At 44.3% G+C, this 18,578-nt stretch overlaps 1 protein-coding gene across 5 annotated transcripts in view; it reads left to right on the top strand.

Moving 5' to 3' along the window:
- Positions 1 to 6,845, top strand: part of LOC144125903 (mediator of RNA polymerase II transcription subunit 12-like protein) — an 84,262-nt gene extending 77,417 nt beyond the window's left edge. For all 5 annotated transcript variants that reach the window (XM_077659705.1, XM_077659707.1, XM_077659706.1 and 2 more), the window contains one exon: positions 6,256 to 6,845. In XM_077659705.1, coding sequence (XP_077515831.1) covers positions 6,256 to 6,703 — 448 coding nt within the window. In that variant the 3' untranslated portion in view covers positions 6,704 to 6,845. The remainder of the gene's footprint in view (positions 1 to 6,255) is intronic.
- Positions 6,846 to 18,578: the final 11,733 nt, after the last annotated feature.

The following is an 18,578-nucleotide window of genomic DNA, read 5'->3' on the forward strand; positions in this document are numbered from 1 at the left end:
TTTGCCCTGCAACTTGCGCACCTCGCTGGCCAAAAAAAAAGGTTGACTCCAAATATAAGCCGACGCATGCCGCCCTGCCCGCTCCTAACCCGGACCCCTGACATGAGGGCATGACGACACGTGCACAGCTTGAAGCAATAAACGCGGAAAGATGCAGTCGCAGAGCCAGCAATCAGAGGCAAATGGAGGTATAAAATGATAAAACGGCACCCTCACATGTGGCCCGGCTGAGTAGTGGCAAACAGAATAGCCAATGGTTCGATAGTTTCGGAGTCTGGCACAACGCACTCTGTGGAGGTTACCAGAAGTTGGCTTTCGCAGCTTTTCATGCGTGAAAGTGACCACCGGCTCAAATGAGCCGGGTAAATGGCACACAATTGATTTTTTCTTGCCGGAATTAATTTACAAATGAATTGCCGACTTTTTTTTACTTTTGACACCACTCACCTTTCGCAGCCGCACGCGGCCGCGTCGATCATCCCAAGCCAGCCCTGCGTGCACCCACGTGCATGCTGGCGTGCTTGCATAGCAGGGAGTGTAAAATATGCGAGTACAAGCTTTTTTTTTTTTTTCTGAAATCCGGGTAAAAAGTTGGAGTACTCAAATTATGCATGGGCACAAACTACCCAAGTAAATGCAGTACATTGGTGTAGAGCGTCATGTGGAGGGAATTGCTAGTACATTGAACTGTGGAGCCATTTCACATAGTATACTTTGTAGTTGTACAACAAGCATATCAAATCATCGTGCCAGTAACATTATGCATGGTTCAAAATGTACTGCAGGTTTGTTCAGTCCCTCACATCTGCTCTGGTTTACTCGTCAGTGCATATGATAAATCACTCTGAGGTTCAGTCTCTCTACTCGAAGCATTTTTTTGCCCTATTAATACAAATAAGAGAACCTCTCTATTTGCCTATCATGTCGTGATTTCTTGAAGGTAAGGCATTTCGTTTGGTGTAAGCAAGTTCATGGTAGCCATCACAGGTAAATTTTTTTTTTTTTCACATGGGCAACAAGCACTGTTTTAATATGCATAAGGCGATGCTGAACATTGTTGCCTTGCATCGTTTAGAACTGCTTGAGCTTTATGTGCAGACTGCTTCGCTGGTGCATGAGTGGCTCCTGTGTCCTGCCTTAATTTCGCTTTGCTGCATGATGCAATTTCTATTACATACAACATTCTTGTCTGTTCTCTCAAGCTTTATTGACCTGCATGCAACTTGTACAACACATTTTGCCAGCTGCATACATACCATGTAAGTGATTGAGATCGGTGAAATTAGGGCAACGCTTATGTTGCAATGAACTGCCAAAAAGGGCGGAAGTTAGCAATGAAAGCTTTGCGAAGTCATCCATCTCTATAGTGTTGCAGTACAAGGATTTTCCTGAAAGTCAAGTTATGATTGCCTGTTCAGAAGTACCTTATTTATTGGAATTTAGCACAAACACGAGTGTAATTCGTGGTTTGGCTTTGCAGGCACATAAAGGAAAAAAAGTGAAAGAACTCGAATGTAACGCGAGGAATGAGGCTGCAGTATACAGAAAGATTGGTAGAAGGTTATTCACAGAAGTACCTATGAAAATGGCTTTCACGCACTCCTGTTTTGAGAGAGTTGCACAAAAGGTCATCAGGTAAGACCAGTATGAAGATAAGCACGAAGTCCCACCACACCGTCACCACTTCGAGCATGTGCTTTAGAGGCCTTGTTGCAAAAACTAATTTTCTCCCAGCCACTCATCCACGCCGTGGTGAGTCATGCCTCTTGAACGTCAGTGGTTGGTCTCTGTAACATTGAAACAAGTCGTCATACACGCTCCGCCGAAAAGTGCGTGAGATACCGATACCAAGGAAAGCAGCAAGAGCACCTTTTTGTTTGCAAGAGCAGTGCCAGCTTTCCGTGCAACCGATGCGAATTACTGCCGTTAGCATGCGACATTGGCGGTGCTGCGGTTATTGAGGGAGTGTGTGCCATCGTCTCTAGTGACGAGTTTCTGACCGCTCTGATAGGTGATCCACTGTGCCGATCACCTTAGTTTATATTTGTGGCTCGGAGCTTCAGTTGGTCGACCAGTGTGGCATTTTAACTTTCTTGTTCCTTTTTTCATTTGCCGAAGTTGGGGGCTGATCTCCACGACACATGAACCAAAATGCAAGTAAATGTCTCCACATAATAGTCTATTATAATGAGAGGGGTGATTTTTCACTTATACTTTCAGTTTTAAAAAATGCGTTACATTAGAGTAAATATAGTAATATGTAGTTTTTTTAGTTTAGCTTTCTTCTTTTTAGTGCCACACATTCCAATGCGAACTTTTGCAGCTTCCAACACTATTGATGGCTTCGTCACATCAAGGCACGAGTGCTTGCAAGCCAGCATTGTAGAATGGTAAAAGCCAAGAGCACGTATCAGTTTTAGCTTCAGAAGATTATGTGCACAGGTTTTTGGACAGAGAAGGCGCAATGCTTATTGAATTCTTACTTACAGCCTCACCAACCACTGATGTTGTGTACAAGCAAACGTGATTTGATGGTTATTGCTGTTGTTTTGGCCATACAGGAACAATAAATATTTCCTAATGTGTGGATCTCCTACTTCGCTGTAAAAATGACTATGCAAGATAGAAGAACCAAGGGGCTAGCTAAGCTCATGTATTTTGTTCAGTCGTGGTAAAATTTATTGTGTTAGCGCACTTAAGTCCGGGCAGGCTAAGCCATATTCAGTTCAGTTGGGTTGAGATTATGCGATTCTACATGAGATAACATTTTAAAAATAACGACTTTTTTTCTCTTTTACAAATCTATTTACTTTTCTAGCATATGCTAAGTTACTGGGCACGGCAAACGACGGCATGTGGTGGTGCATCATTTTTCGCTGTATATAAGTTGCATCATTGTATAAGATGCACTCACGAAAAATTAAGAAAATTCAGTATTTTTAAATACAACTTCTTTAGCAATGAATGCATCATTTGCTGCCGGACTAACATCGATATAGGCGCGGGGAGCCAAGCAATTGATTTTCACTGACAAAAACTGGACGAAGCTGTCCTCAGTGGCCCTTTAATTTTGTTGGAAACAGATCAGCGGTGACGTGTGGAGGGCTTAGGAAATTTATATGTGGTAAAAAAAAAAATTATTGGCACATATTGGCTAGGTCACCTGATGTGTTTGCAAGTTAATTTTCATTCTTGACTTGTAACACATTGCAGCTTGTACGGTTAGGTGAAAAGAGAAAAAATAAAGAGGAAAAAGTTGTCTCGGCATTCCAGGCACTGTGTTACAAAAAAGTATGGCTGTTCTGGGATGAGAGTATGCCCGATCGACTTGCCGGCGACTTCAGATTGTTGTTGGCTTGAGTCCATACAATGGCTGTCTTAAATTGAACGTGCAACAGAAATAATTTTTTTAAGGTGACCTAACAAAGTTGGCCTACCTGCAAAATTAAGTTATGCTAACATAAGGCATAAATTTTGTCAGGGTTTCATAAAAAAAAGTGAGCATGATGTCAAATGGTGGCCAGCTCTGTATCCTGTGAACGCTGTGATTATGTTTTTGTCATAAGTTCTCACAGAATAATTTCTAGTTGCAACACTTCTGGCGTCATCTTTTCTAACCACTTCAGCTTCTTAAAAACGTGCAGTGAGTAAGCTGCTCTTACCTTGATATATTTCTTATCACCTGGGGTTTGTCACATTTTCAAGGAGGTTTTTGTTTTTTTTGTAAAAGTTCGTGTTTCGAAACACCTGTGCATATTTATAGTTGGTCATTCGCCCATGCTAGGTTTTTCTGAGCATCTCTCATTCTGTCTAACATCTCTCCTTGTCTCTGTTCTGTTGCTCTGTGGTCAGAGTTTTGTCTGCGAAATGTCCTCGTGGTGTCTGTCATTGTTTATGCTATGTGCTCGTGTGTGTGCTCGTGTCTACCTTGTTGGCTGCGCAGTGCATGCCTGTTTACTTAAAACCCTGCACTTCCTGCTTTGCAATGAAAAATGAAGCTTCGTTCGCCTGCCTCTCGATGCTTGCTCGCAAGGCCAGTTTTGCCTGAATTTGCCATCCCAAGGCAATCTGCTGTGAGTCTGCTTTGCTTTCTTGCGTGCTTTGTGTCATGCGTCAGAGCTGTTGCATTTAAATGTGTATGTGTTCATACAGTGGCCATTTTGTGAAAGTCTGGATGCCCTGTGCAGTAAGTCTTTCAGCACATCGGCTGGATGACATTTTAAACAACAGAAAAAGGTTAGAAGCAAAACAGTTAAAAGGTGTTTAATACAGCCCAACTTTTCATTATTTTGCAGTAATAGTACTAAAACTAAAATGAAAAAGCAATAAACAAATTTCTGCACAAGCCATTGCAGTAGCATGGTAATTTGTACAGATCTGCAGATAGACTCTTTTGATCACAGGGTCTTTTGCTACTAACTTTTTTTGCATGGTAGATGACTTGTATGAGTGTGTGTGAACAAGCATCCCACATTTGCTTGGCCCATTGTTCAGTAGCCATCTTCTAATTGCCCCTCAAAAAAATACTGGCCTTTATCCCTCAGATTTGCATCTTAGATTAACAATCGATCCTGGGTATATCAAACTCGAACCAGATCACGTTCAGATATCGATAACCCTCTCTATAACCTAGAAGCAAGTTTTCATGCAAGAAGCCACCTCCTGTCATAAGAGGTCTAATGGGTTAGGAATATCCTATAAACAAAATAATCCGTAATTAAAATTAAGGATAGCTGGTTTTCAGAACGCCTTCGGTAGTGAAGCGAGCCAGGTGAGGTGTTGGGACTATCGCTACGCTTTGGTCAGTTAGGTTGGCTTCACCACATGACAGGTAGTGTATTGAATGACTGCTTCTCCGCATGACAGCAGCGTCACGTGAAAAATGAGTATGAGAGATCAAACGCTCCCCGAAAACACAGCCCACATTCACCTCTCAACCATGGTTTTGCAATGATAGTACTGCCAGCTGGTACCCAAGGCCACGCAGTCGACCCTACCATGTGCACTAAATGTTAGCATGGGGGCGCCGTTAGAAGCCCCACTTGTGGGGGGACGGCACGCCGTTCAATGTACCTAATGCTCCAGTGAACAGAACTTCGATAAACATGAACAGTGGTGCTGTACTTTTGAATACGATTTTTAATGGGATGCCCTGACGCTTCGATATAAACAAAATTTGATATGTCTGGATCGACTTATTGCTTTTTTTTTTTTTTTACTGGGGAACTGTAACTGCTGAACAGGTTTCAGTGAGCTGTACATATACTTAACATCACTCCAGTTCTTAATTAAATGAAGTTGGTGCTGCCACTTTCACCTCTCTCAAATGCTTAATAATGACCTAGCTTTATGTTGTAGTTCTTCAGTTGGCTGCTTGGCAGGGATGCTTAAAGCCAAAGGGGAAATGGGCAAAATATATCAAAAGATGTAAACCACCTATGAGAATAAGTGGGGAAGTTGGATAGGGGGGAACTCTGGGCTACCTCCCCCCTGGTTTGGTCATCGGGGCTGACCAAAGAGAAAGGAGTGTGCAAGAGAGCTTTCAGAATATACTGCAGTGTGTGTCAGCTTCATCCATTGCATCAGGCATTTCTGGGGTGCATTTATCCCAATGTGCCATGTGGCATTGCAGCATAAGTCAGCAAGACACAGATCAGAAGTATGTTGAAATGCAAACTTCCTAACGGCATGAGCACAGGGCCAGATATTTCTGCTTGTGGAAAAGGTGTCAGTATAGGCGCACCATGTGTGATTGAATGCAAGCCACAAGAGGGGCAACAAAATGGACCATTGGGCGGGGTTGGAAGCTTTGCTTGTGCTAAAAAGCGACCGAATTCCTCGTAGTAATAATTGTCTCAACATGCAAACCTATTTTAGGACAGTTGTCCCACTGGCTACCAGAAAAGGGGGCACTGTAGCAGAATAGAGAACTGGAGTAGATCGATTGTGGGGACAAACACACCAGAAGGGCGACGGGCAGCATGGCCATATCCAACTGGCCATTGCTATGTTTTTCTTCTGGTCTGTTGGCCTTTTGTGCTGTATATCCCCACCGTAAGTATGTTTGTAACGTTAGCTCATTGCACCCAAATGCAAAACTTCCATCCCTGCGTATTCTTGCTTTTTTCCTGTGGCCTGAGCTCTTGAAGGCCTAGAGAGCTCGGTGCATCCTCTGTTTCTGTGGAAGTGACTAGCCTACAGCATTGGATGGACAGTGCCTGATCACGGCTGCTCTGGCCACCATGTGCTGTCCAGGCCACAGTATGCCCTCAGCCAAGGAGGAGCCGGCGGAGGCCACCCCGGTGGTGCCCCCAACCTGGTGGGCTCCGGGGGCCCCCCCAGCCACCTCGGGGGTGGCGGGGGAGGCCCCCCCCAGGGCGGGGCTGCCCCGGGGGGGCCAGGGGGCCCGATCCCGGGCGGCGGCTATGGCGGGGGTGCGCCTGGTGCGGCCCCAGCTGGTGCGGCTGGCCTGATGGCTGGCTCCATGCACCACCAGCAGTTCATGGCCCTCAAGCAGCAGCAACAGCAGCAACACCAACCTCCGCACCAGCAGCAACAGCAGCAGCACCAGCAGACAGCAGCTCTGGTGGCCCAGCTGCAGCGACAGCTCTCGAGCAGCGGCCAAGTGCCACCCCAGCAGCAGCAGCAGCCACAAGGACCTCCGCAGCAGCACTCGGCATATCAGCACCCAGGGCCCTATTGAGGAGGCTTGCACCCTACTGCTTATGCATTGCAACTGGCTCTGGTCATATAATTGGCTACGATTGTAGCGGCGCACCAACAGCAGCAGCAGCACTGTGCCTGATAATATTTAGGGTCATTCCAGCAGCGGCCACAGCTGCGACCTTAGCTGTGGCTGCAGTCGGGTGATTTTTGATTGGAAGTACTTTTTCTGTCAGCAAATGGTGCCAGTGGAGAGGGCATGCTGCTAAGCCAGCTAGGATTGGAATCCTAGCTTGTTGGAATTCTGCGGTCTACTTGGACTGTGTGTGATTCTTGCGTTATAGGAGTTTGGCCTCACTGCTAGTTTAATAAGGTATGTTCAAGCTTACCTGTGGTTCCAAAAGTTTTCTTCACTGTGTCGGTACCATGATTGTTTATAAGTTTATATTAATTTCCTTCTGTCTGTACTGAAAAGCTGGAGTGTACGCTCATGCTGCTACAAATAACAAAGCAAAAAAAAGTCTTTGTAGGTTCTCATAAATGGCTTCACTACCTGCAACAGCTATGTGTGCAGGCAAACGTAATGAGAAAGCAACAGTAAGCAGGGGCAGGGCTCTTCAGATACCTGCCACTCCATACGTTTGAAGAATTATTGCATAACAGCGTTCAACAGATAGCTTCACTGAACTGCCTGTAACTCAGGAAAATTTCCATAAGTAGTGGTTTAGGAACCTTGAAAAGGATTTATTTTTTTCATTAGTTTTTATGCTACTCTAACCTTCATTTCGGCATGCACAAACCTGTTTAAATTTTCATCACCTGAAACAGCTTGCTGATGTGTGAGATTGGCTCAATATATAGTTACCCTTTAAAAGCAGAGTCGTTTGTTGAATCTTGATAGTCCATATCACTTGAACTGCAGGAACTATATCTGGCACTGACGTATCAAATAGTTGAGAACTTTGCTTTTCAGATGTGTTTCTGCTTAATAAGCAGACCATACTTTGCTTTTCAGATGTGTTTCTGCTTAATAAGCAGACCATAACTGTAATAAATAAAAATAAGGTGGCTATTCTGGCTGTACAGTTGAACTCCACTACAACAAAATTCTCGGAACCTGAAAAAAATTCACCAAAATTCACAGAACTCGCAAAAAGCAGAGATTTCGAAAAAGATGAGGCAGTGCAGTGCATGTACTAATGGCAAGTGCTCTGCAGGAGTTCTTTCCAAACTGGCCTTTGGGGTGTTGAGCTGACCGTTGTTGCTGAAGGTCTGTTATTAGCAACACTTTGGGACTTATAAAATATTAGAAATCGAAATGCTAGGTAGCGTCAGCTATGAAAGAGTCAGGGCTACGGAGCATTTTGTTTGATGTTTGCAGTCCTCGCTTCAGAAAGGCGTGCCATTTTATCTATTCGTGGGTTTTATGCAGCCTCCTACTCGCTTGGCTGCTACCTTTTTGTGCATTAGGGAGGGAAGATTAGACTCTGATGAGTTCCTTGAACTGTAACCGCTACTCAAGTTCGAGCAGCGCAGAATGTGCGGTAACAGTTCAAATGCGCTTTCACTGTGGTGCATGATGCAATCACTGGGTGCCAATCTGCGGGTAACATCTGTGATCCCGTTTGAGGTGCATACATGCTTTGCAGAAAAAAGGTTAGTACTGCGCGAATTAGACATGACAGGAGAACAGGAACAAACACGACAACACAGGCGCAGGCTTCCAACTGTTTATATGAGACCGAAAGGCAAACGCTATATAAGGGATGAACCTTAGCACATAACCATCTTTGTCATTCACACAAGTCCTGATTAAAATTTAGACCACATTGATCATATTGTTGCATTGCAGAAGGGCCGATAAACCACCACAGAGTACTGAGTCAGCATATTCCCTGGCACTCCATGTCAAGAAAATGAAAAAAACTAAGGAACCTGACAATCAACCTGAGTAAAGAGGGTATTTTCATCATGTCCCCAGACACTCTATGTCAAGAAAATGAAAAAAATGTAAGGAACCTAACAATCAACTTGAGTAAAGAGGGTATTTTTCACCCTCTTTACTATTTTTCACCCTTTGCCCATCCTCTTTACGCGTTACGAACAACCGGCGGAACCGTCCAGGCACAGATCAGAGACCGCGTTCAGTCCAGAGCACGCACGAGCGACCGAGCGTTCGGCGCTCGAGCTTCGGAGTGTTCGGCGCTTCTCGTCATCTTCTTCGTTGAGCGCCAGCCTCTGAAGATTGTAAAGCCCGTGTCCAGTCTTACACAAAGATGGTTATGTGCTAAGGTTCATCCCTTATATAGCGTTTGCCTTTCGGTCTTGTATAAACAGTTGGAAGTCTGCGTCTGTGTTGTCGTGTTTCAACACAATGGCAAGACGGGCGAGTTGGTGATACATACTTAAGCGAAAATAGCGCAAAAGAGGAGGACAAAAAAAGAAAACAACAGGACCAGCGCTGGTCCCGTTGTTTTCTTTCCTTGTCCTCCTCTTTTGCGCTATTTTCGCTTGTCGTATTTGTTCCTGTTCTCCTGTCTGTCTAATTTGCGCAGTAACATTTTTTCTGCAATGAACCAACTAGCCCGCAAGAACGTTGTACTTCGATACATGCTTTGGTGGTAGATTTTAGTGAAACCAAACGGTATATTAAACCCTGTAGGCATCTTTAGATGTGCAAAAATAAACTAATTGGCTGCCTTGTTTGCTAAGTTCAGATCTCAAAAACTTTGTTGAAGCAGAACGGCACTTTGAAAAAATGCTTGTTGGGTAGGAGATTAATTTGAATTACCCTATATGGTTTACTGACGGGGAACTGGAAATACGTCATTGCAACGAGGTGTGTCTGTAGTAGGTAAAACTGCACCAGTGCCCCAGTGCAGTGTCAGCATTGTAGCCGGCTTGCGAGCTCCACTCAGATAAGGAATTCTTTGCACTTTTGGAAGTTCAAAACATCATTGCAACCAAACTGGGTTGGGCAACCTAGATTTGGTTGATTTTAAATTTGAAGCTGTTTTCACACTTCGACTGCAGATATAGGATTCAGTTTCCACTGCATTTATTTTTCAGTCATAGCCACTATATTTACTCTTGTTGTGTTGTTCATGTTATGTTCATATTTTTCCCTTTTTTTTGCTACACAGTTTCTTTTTTTTTCATACCCCTCATTGCTTTCTAACGATGCAGGTGTGCTGGGAGGTAGCGCTTAGAAATGTCTACTGTCATGTAACTTGTGCTCGGCTTGGCTCGGCCAATACAGGGTCAGAATGGTACTGCGTCCAAGCCTTTTTCCTTTCTTTGAGTGCCTCCTGTACAGCACTCTGCTTTCTGCTTTCTACTGCTTGCTCTGAGTGGGCGACTCTCCACTATGTTTGGCTTGGTCAGTGCATCTCGCGAAAGGAACGTTTCCTTTCGAACATATGCGCGACCCTGGAATTCATTGTAACTGCTTCTGCTGATTTTGCACAAGCTTTATGGACATTGGAAACATGTAGGTGGCTGTAATTCAGGTGAAACGGACTAAGTGTGCTATTTTTCATAGTACCTTGGCTGCTGGCAGCTTTTTCACTTATTTAAGCACTGTTTGAGCTCCTCTTTAATGAGCGTGAATTAATGAATGAATTCCTGTGCATTATCCTTAGTTTTGTTTTCTGCATGCATATTTACCACCATAATTTTTTTTATTTTCAGTTTTGACTTTGCCTGGACTAACAGGCTCATACTCTGCTTAACCTGCATTGTTAGTGAGAGTTAATGCATAGCATAAAGCTTGCATCTGCTTCTGCATGTTACTTTTGATTTTTCTGAGCTTTCCTTGCTCATTGCTATTTACAAAGTGCTTGTTCTTTTGACGGCCTGTGAAAATCATTGTAAATGTTAAGAGATTGCTCTCAATCATGCCTGTATAGTAGATGTCATGTGTCACATGTAGCTCAGACTTACGTGACATATTCTAAATGCCCTTACACAGAGTGTATAGCAAGTGAAAATTAACCATGCATGTTTTTTTTTTCTAGAACAAATTACATCTTGTATGACGCTTTCACATGAAAGTTACAAAGTTTGAGCTGTTGGATGTCGATTGCCTGTACATATTTACAATGGTGGAGTGAATGTGAAAGTAAAAAGGAATGCTTGTTTTTTTGTATATTATATTTAATGGTACCAAAAAGAAAATGAGCCTTTCCCAATAGTATGCATTTCTCCTTTTATTAGCGGAAAAATTCTCCTACTTTGGTTGGAGATGGGGATCATTAGCACATGACTACTGCACAGTTTTGCCAAAGGTGCTTTGGTGACTTAAAAGGAGAGCCAGCTGTGTCAGTGCTCAGGTGTATAACGGCAGCTGTTGTTGGAGTGCAGACTTCCTTCACTGACTTGTATGTAAGTTGACCATTTTCGTGGAGTTGAGTGAGTGCAATCCCCAAGCAGAATATTGTGTGTGTGAATGTTTGAATGGATTTCTATCTAGTACTCAACAGCTGGGATGGCTATTCTAACGGTACTCTGAGCAATTTTCTGTTCTTTGATAGGTGAACACGGTAGATCCATCATTGGAAGTTGAGATAGGAGCTAGCAGGGAGCTTTTCTGAGGCTGCTTTCACATAATGGAATGAAGTTTAAAATAAAAGCAGTGTATGATGACTGACACAGGTATTCTTATTAGATGCGTAGCACTTTGTCGTGGTGCAAAACAGTGGGAGTGAGTTATTAGCATTTTCCCACTTTGATTATAGAGTTCCCTTTTACAGCTTGCTTTACGTTGAAACAAATGGCTTCTCTTTTTGATGGCCACCGTCTTTTGTTACTTGATGAACAATCGGCACACATCTGGTGCGTTGTTGTGGATGCTGCCGACAAAGGCTGCATAGTTTCCATGGTCTACGAGAACATCAGCATGTTCTTGCATTGTTGCTTAGCTGGTGTGGAAAGTTTGTTTTATTACTGCTTCATTAGGCATACACTCTTCTTTTGCCACTGATGGTCTTGTGGGCTGCCTCTGCTTTGAGCAGGCTATTGAGTCGTTTGCTGTTTCACCACAGTTACACATCTTCTCATTGTTGTGGGCATTCATTTTCACTTTTATTTAATTATCTCAACTTTAACCTGTCAACTTTTCCTTGTCAACCACACTCTGGGTTTATATTTTTCCTGAAAATGAGTGTGACAGTTCATTATGCGTAACGAATAGAAGCCACTTCCAATTTTTTTGGAAGGTGCGACATTTCGTTATGACATTCCAAAGTGAAATGCTTTTTTGTTCCTCAAGTGTTTTTTTTTTTTGTGTGTGTTGTACATCTTTTAGCAAGGTGAGGCACAGTGTGCGGCTTGTGCTGCTTTTGCGCATCTGTGCTGCATTCTGTCGAAAATAATCAATATTGCTGCCACCTATTGCAAATAATCAGAACTAGGTTTATTTAACTGTAGTTCATATAAGTTTCGATAGGTAGAAGTGGTCAGCCCACATGTTTTGTTTTGCAAATGGATAAATGAGCTGTGTTTAAGAGCATAAGAATTGCACATTTAAAGATGCCCCACAATTAAGAGGTCAGAAGTGTGTGCCTTTTGCAGTGATGCTTTATCTTCATAATTCAATTAGTTGTGTTCTTGTTTAGTCATTTTCTTGTGTGTATGTGCTTCACACTTTCTCTCGTGCATTGCATCAGCCTGTAAAACGTTAGGACACTATGTGGTTTTAGTATTACCTCATTCTTCTGTTATAGCCTTCCCTTCTTTTCACTACCCTTAGGCCTGTTTCACATGCAAGCGAAAATGCCAGCGAATCCTGTCGCCGCGACGTAAAAACCTGTTTCGACCCATCACGGTGACTCGGCCGGCCAGAGCGAAGGGGTTCCAACAAGTTGGAAATTTTCGCAGCACAGCGCGATAGCTCTGCCCTCTGACCAATGACTGCACGGTGGAAAAGCCACGTGACAAAATAACGGCCTTAGGGGCGGGTTGGTGCATGATGAAATGAACGGTGGCGCAAACAAGGGTACTAACAAGAAACTATCCCTCCGCAGGAATGAAGTTTTATTTCTTTATAGTTTTTGTGACATCTTGTTCAGTGAGACTTTTCAGCCCTTTTTTTCTAGCGGCCGTCTGTTGTGGGTTTTTTTTTAGGAGAATTTTTGTTATTTGTTTTATCTTTTTAGTGTTCGTTGTTTTTTGGTTTCTGACTGCTTTTGATTCATTTGTTTGACTCTGCTTTTGCTACGATTGTTATTTGTTATTGGTTTTTTTACTGTCTGGCTGCTTTTGCTTAATTTGTTTGACTCTGCTTTTGCTACGATTGTGTGACACTGCTTTTGCTAAGAGATGGCCCCCTCCTTTTAGTTTTTTTTAATTGCTTTTATCAGAATTTGTTACTTTTTTCTGCAGGGGTTAAATTTTCTTGTTCGTTATCCTGATGATGCTGCTTTTTTCTACGTGCTGGGTTCGGAGTGATAATGCCATGTCACATGCGAGCTGAATGTTTAAATAGGCCACCTTTCCGCACAATAAACAGCTGGTACGTGCGCATGTGGTCTCTTTCTTGTTAGTGTCCTTATTTGCGCCGCCATTTTTTTCCACGTGACAAGAAGAGGATTCATGCGGGAAAGACAATGTTTGATTACTACACGTGCTTCCAACACGCACGCACGAATGGATTCATGCGGGAAAGACAATGTTTGATTACTACACGTGCTTCCAACACGCACGCACGAATTTTTAAAAATGACATTATTGGCATCAAAATAAGAAGTAGTAGATATTTAACAAACAAGAGTTCTTTATTCCTTAACAAAATTTGAGCAATCTTGGAAAAATAATGCATGAAAATCGTCCATGTTGCTGGTTGCAAACCACCGGAACCAACCGCGAGCTCGTATTCTTTGCCAGCAACACTGGGATTCGCAGCGGCAGTAAACGCTCTGGAGCGACGCATGTGAAGCGGAACCTTGCGAAAAGCATCGCTGCGCCGAGCCGCTGGTCGCTCAATCGCTTGCATGTGAACCGCCCTTTAGGCGTCTTTAGTTCCACCACGCATCCAAATGCTGTACACAACACTGGCATTTTATCTGGTTTTCAGTTTTTGGTGATTCGATTTTGGAATTTTGTAGCATTATTCTGTATGTACAACTTTATTTTTGATGTACTGCACTGAGTTTATTAATGCACTTTACTTGCTCTGGTAATAGCTAATCTCCTGGTGGCACACATGCTGGATACAGTAACCTCCAATTCATGGAACAGTCAGCGGGAAAAGTTTACAGGCTGTGGGTATTTGGAAGGAAAGTTATTTTGGCACAGTCAAGCGTACGCCAATGGTTTGAAATACTTGCAACAATAATGGGACATGCTTGCTTCATCTGTTGGTGTCAGTAACAGGTGACTGGGTCACTTTGAAATGCTGCAGTAAATTTGTTCCTGAGCGTATGCATCCGATGAATTTTTACTGGTGACTGTACTCGCATGACATCTGGAAGCATGACACCTGCACATAGCTGTTGCTGCATGTTTTACAGATTGTGCAGTGCCCGCAGCATTCGCTCATCATGTATTTATTTTTTTACTTTGTATTTCTTATGAACGCACTGCTGTTGGAGGTGGTTGTCTGTATATGAATGTTTTGTTTATGAGGTTGTATCAAGAGGGAAAGTGCTGCTTTAAAAACCTCCACTGTTAAATTATTTGTTGTGGTTGAGGCCATGTAAATATTGTCAAAAGAATGTCTGTAAACAATAAACTAAAATGTGCACAGAATGCATGTGGAGCCTTTTATTAACTTTAGTATTTACATCTTTCTTGGTAATTTTTGCCAATGCAAACGTCGTTTTCAAAATGGCGGCCCCCTTCGGAGCAGGGCCCCTGTTGTTGTTACCGCTGTTTTCAGGGCGCCAGCTATGCGTAAATGAGCCAGTGGGCTCTTGCATCGTCACATCTCACCTATAACAAAAGATATGAGCAATAAATTTGCTTCGTTTTTTTATTTACAGTGACTATTCTGCCGCTTCTAGTCCTAAGAGGAGCGTCTGTTTTTTGGCAATATAGCTCCCATTCTACCAACCAGACGGCGCCACTTGGCTGAGCTTATTATTGCATCTCCGCTTGCATAGCTGAACTAAAAATAGAAATGTGACAAATGGCGCAACATCCCGCAAAATACTGGCGTTTAGCATATGTAAGCGTGCATACACTTTAAGTACATAGCGTTGATTTAGGCTGTTTTCTAACCATATCTGTACGCCGCGAGCAGCCGACAGGTCGTGGAGGAACACATTTAACACTTTCTCCTGATTGGCTGAGGAGGTCTCTACTTTTCATAGCGCTGCAAGGAAGGAGTTCGAGGATTACCGTAGGAGGAGGAGAGAGTGACGAGAGCGTAGGTATGTGGCGTGGCATGCTTCATCTGCAGCGGCTTCTGCGAAACGTGCCGCCAGAGCTCAGCGGCACGTTTATCTGCTTACGTGTACGTACACTAAAGCACATAAAGAACTGGATATGTGTGCCTTTGTGGCCGGCTTCAGCGTGCACTGCGAACTGCGGTAAAGAGCATGCACAGAGCAACGCCGAAGTAGGGCGTGAGGGGTCAACTTGCAAAATTATTTTCTCGCTTAAAACAAAAAGTGTCCCGATTAAGCTTCCTGAAATAAATGCCATTGATTGGTACTGTGCAACATATTACATTTTATATTTTAACAGGGACCACCTCACTATGCAATTCACGGCTGAATATGCCGCTAAAAGCAGCTGTTATGAACATAATTGTTTTATTTGACACTACTTACGTTTTTTGATCTCTGAAACATTTTTATTGGCTTCTGTACCTTTGGACGGCATAGAAAAATGCATAAAATTGCTTTTAAAAATTTCAAAATTCAATAGTGTACCTTGAGGAAAAAATTTGTTATATATGGAAGTGTAACGTCTCTTATTTACGTAAAAAAAATGTTCATAGACAATATGCATTTTTTAAAGGTTTTACTGCCGTTTGCAAACGAGCTGGCCGACAGGGCACAGAAAAAATTGCGCCAGAAACAAGCACGGATAATGTTTGTCCATTTTTTCTTTAAGGCATCGAAGATGGTTTGGCTTATGAGGTTTAACGTCCCACAGCGGCTCTGGCTGTGAGGGACGCCGTATAGTGGAGGGCTCCGGAAATTTCGACCACCTGGGGTTCTTTAACGTGCACTGACATCGCTCAGTACACAGGCCTCTATCGCCTCCATCGAAATTCGACCGCCACGGCCGGGATCAAACCCGTGTCTTTCGGGTCAGCAGCCGAGTGCTATAACTACTGCCACCGCGGCGGCTCGACCACCTGTGGTTCTTTAATTTGCACTGACATCGTACGTACACGGGTCTGTTCTAGCATTTTGAAATGCGACTTCTGCAGTCAGGATCGAACCTGCGTCTTCTGGGCCAGCAGCTGAGCGCCATAACTACAAAGCCACGGCGGTGTCCAGCAATCGAATATGGTCGAGCTCAAAGCTTTGGTCAGTTGGCATGAATGACCCTTCACCATGGTTTGTGTCTTGCGAACGTAGCTCACTGGAGTGTGGTGATAAGATGCTGTGAACTGAACTTTTTACTGCTGAATGTTTTACTTCACAAAGCCAGAATGAAGAAAAAGGGGCGGGGGGGGGGGGGTGGTAAGAGGGGGCTTGGCACAATACCAGGCCAACGCTACTGAGGCTTCACGTGATGATTTCAAAAGCTGAATGTGCCTTCGATGCATGATGAGCTTACTCGTGTTCGTATTTGCAGAGATTTATTTGGATAGATTGTTTCGTGCAGCTTTTATGATAAACCATCTCATCTTCGTCCAGCTACTCAACAGCCGTTCCGCTCCAGTATAGTTTCTCGTGCCTCCCAAATAATGTTTTGCGCGCGTGTCGTGTTGCCCTTTTGAAGTAATCACTCAAGCCTGATCTTCTGAAGCCTCACTTCGGATTTCTGCAGTCTTGCATTCCTCGCTGTCAGCCGTGAAAAGCATCGAGTTAAGTGGAAGGGGGGGGGGGGGGGGGGGGTGCATAGGGCTGCTATCACCGGCGAACTCCTGCCTGAAAAGGCAGGCGTGGCTCGGGACTGATTGATTTTTTGTGCTGTAGATTATTGCTTGATCACCCTGGCATCCACGCCCAGTCGGCGCCCTTGATCAATGGAGGTATAGCGTGTCATTTTCTTTTCCTGCATCCGGGCCCGCCTGGCTTTTCTTTTCACAAATTTATGTTCTCTGCTTCTTGTTCATATCTTCTCGCTAAATAGTGAATTCCGCTGTAGCGAGATAGTTTACGTTGCTATAGCACTACAGAAGTTTGCGGGGATAGCTAGGTGACCGCAGCTGGCACAGTACAGGGTTAACTGCAGAGATATGGGTGAGGCATTTGCCCTGAAGTGGGCGTAATAAGGCTGATGATGAGTGCGCGGCATCTGAGCGCTTCGTAAAGCTCATCGCCGGAAAGAAGCAAGCAACGAAGGTCCGTGAGTACAAGTTCCACAGCAGTATATTCATCTTTAAAATAACGGACGCGAGCACGTGTGCTACGCGCTTATGCAATTGCGCAAATACGCTCGTAGGTTTTTGCGAGCCTGGATGAGCGCATAAGATAGTCTTCCCTTCTATGTTGCTTTGGTACTTGTCCGGTCTAAGACTTTCATTTCACGATGTGCCAGCGTGTGTTTGTCAATTATGCTGCAAGTGAAACTGTTCGCTAGCTACCGCAAGCCGTAGAGACATTTGCGCGAACTGAGGATCTCTTTTTGCACACCAGCAGTTTTGCTCGCAGTGGTCTGCTTTCATCTGAAACCTTTTAATCCTTGTAACGCGTAGGCCATTCAGAGCTATAATGGTTTATGTGGGTTTAACGTCCGAAAACGACGCAGGCTATGAGTGTCGCCGTAGTGAAGGTCTCCGGAAATTTTGACTATCTGGGGTTCTTTAACGTGCACTGACATCGTACAGTACACGGGCCTCTAGACTTTCGCCTCCATTGAAATTCGACCGCCGCGGCCGGGATCGTCTTTCGGATCAGCAGCCGAGCGGCATCGCGGCGGCTAGTATTCAGAGCTATAAATCCTTTCATTGCCCGCGCCTTCGTTCGAGCATTTATAGTGATTTTGATTTTGATGCAAACTGTGCTCGTAGTCTGTTCCAAAGCCAGCTCGTCTCCGCGCCACGAAACTGGCCTCTGAACCGATGCCTGGGCCAGCTAATCTGTTAGCTTTGAATTGCAGCTGCACAAGTCACTATACTCGTTCCAACTATCGTTATCTCGCGCAAACATATAGAATCATGCAAAAAAAAAAAGAAAACCCAAGCAATTTTTCGCATGGGTCCGTCTTTATCCCATTCGATAGAATGCACATATGTAACAAAGAGCCGCTGCTGGTGTCTCATGCGACGCGCTAGAGTAAATTAGCGGTAATCGTAACTGTTAGTGGCGAAGTGTCGCAATTTCGCGTCGTCCAAACCCGCGCGCTGTTATGACGTCAGCGTCACGTGGTGCATGGCTGGTGTGCGCGCCGCCACCGAATCGATCGCTTCCGTGACAGACGGGTCGCCCGAAGCCGTGGATGACGTTGGCGGGTCAATGAATTAAATACTTTAGGGCACGGTATCAGCGGGTGTCACGTCCCCCCTCTCATCTGATAACGACAAGCAGTACGAGTCGCACGCCATGGAGCGGAGCGGAAGCGTCCTGAAGTTTGAGCTCGCGATGCCGAGGAAATGAGACACCGGAGCTGGGATCAGGAAGCGCGCACAATCCGCGCCGGACGCAAGAGACAGGTGAACCACGATGGGCGCTACTCCGACGCTTGAGCCCGAGTTCAACGCCAGCCCTTTCGGCTTATTTGCGTGTTCACTCAGTGACAGACTTTCAAAGACTCTGCGAGTTTCAATCTCATCTGTTCACTTAAGCGTTTCATTC

The sequence above is a fragment of the Amblyomma americanum genome, chromosome 3, assembly GCF_052857255.1.
Source record: "Amblyomma americanum isolate KBUSLIRL-KWMA chromosome 3, ASM5285725v1, whole genome shotgun sequence".
Classification (NCBI taxonomy): domain Eukaryota; kingdom Metazoa; phylum Arthropoda; class Arachnida; order Ixodida; family Ixodidae; genus Amblyomma; species Amblyomma americanum.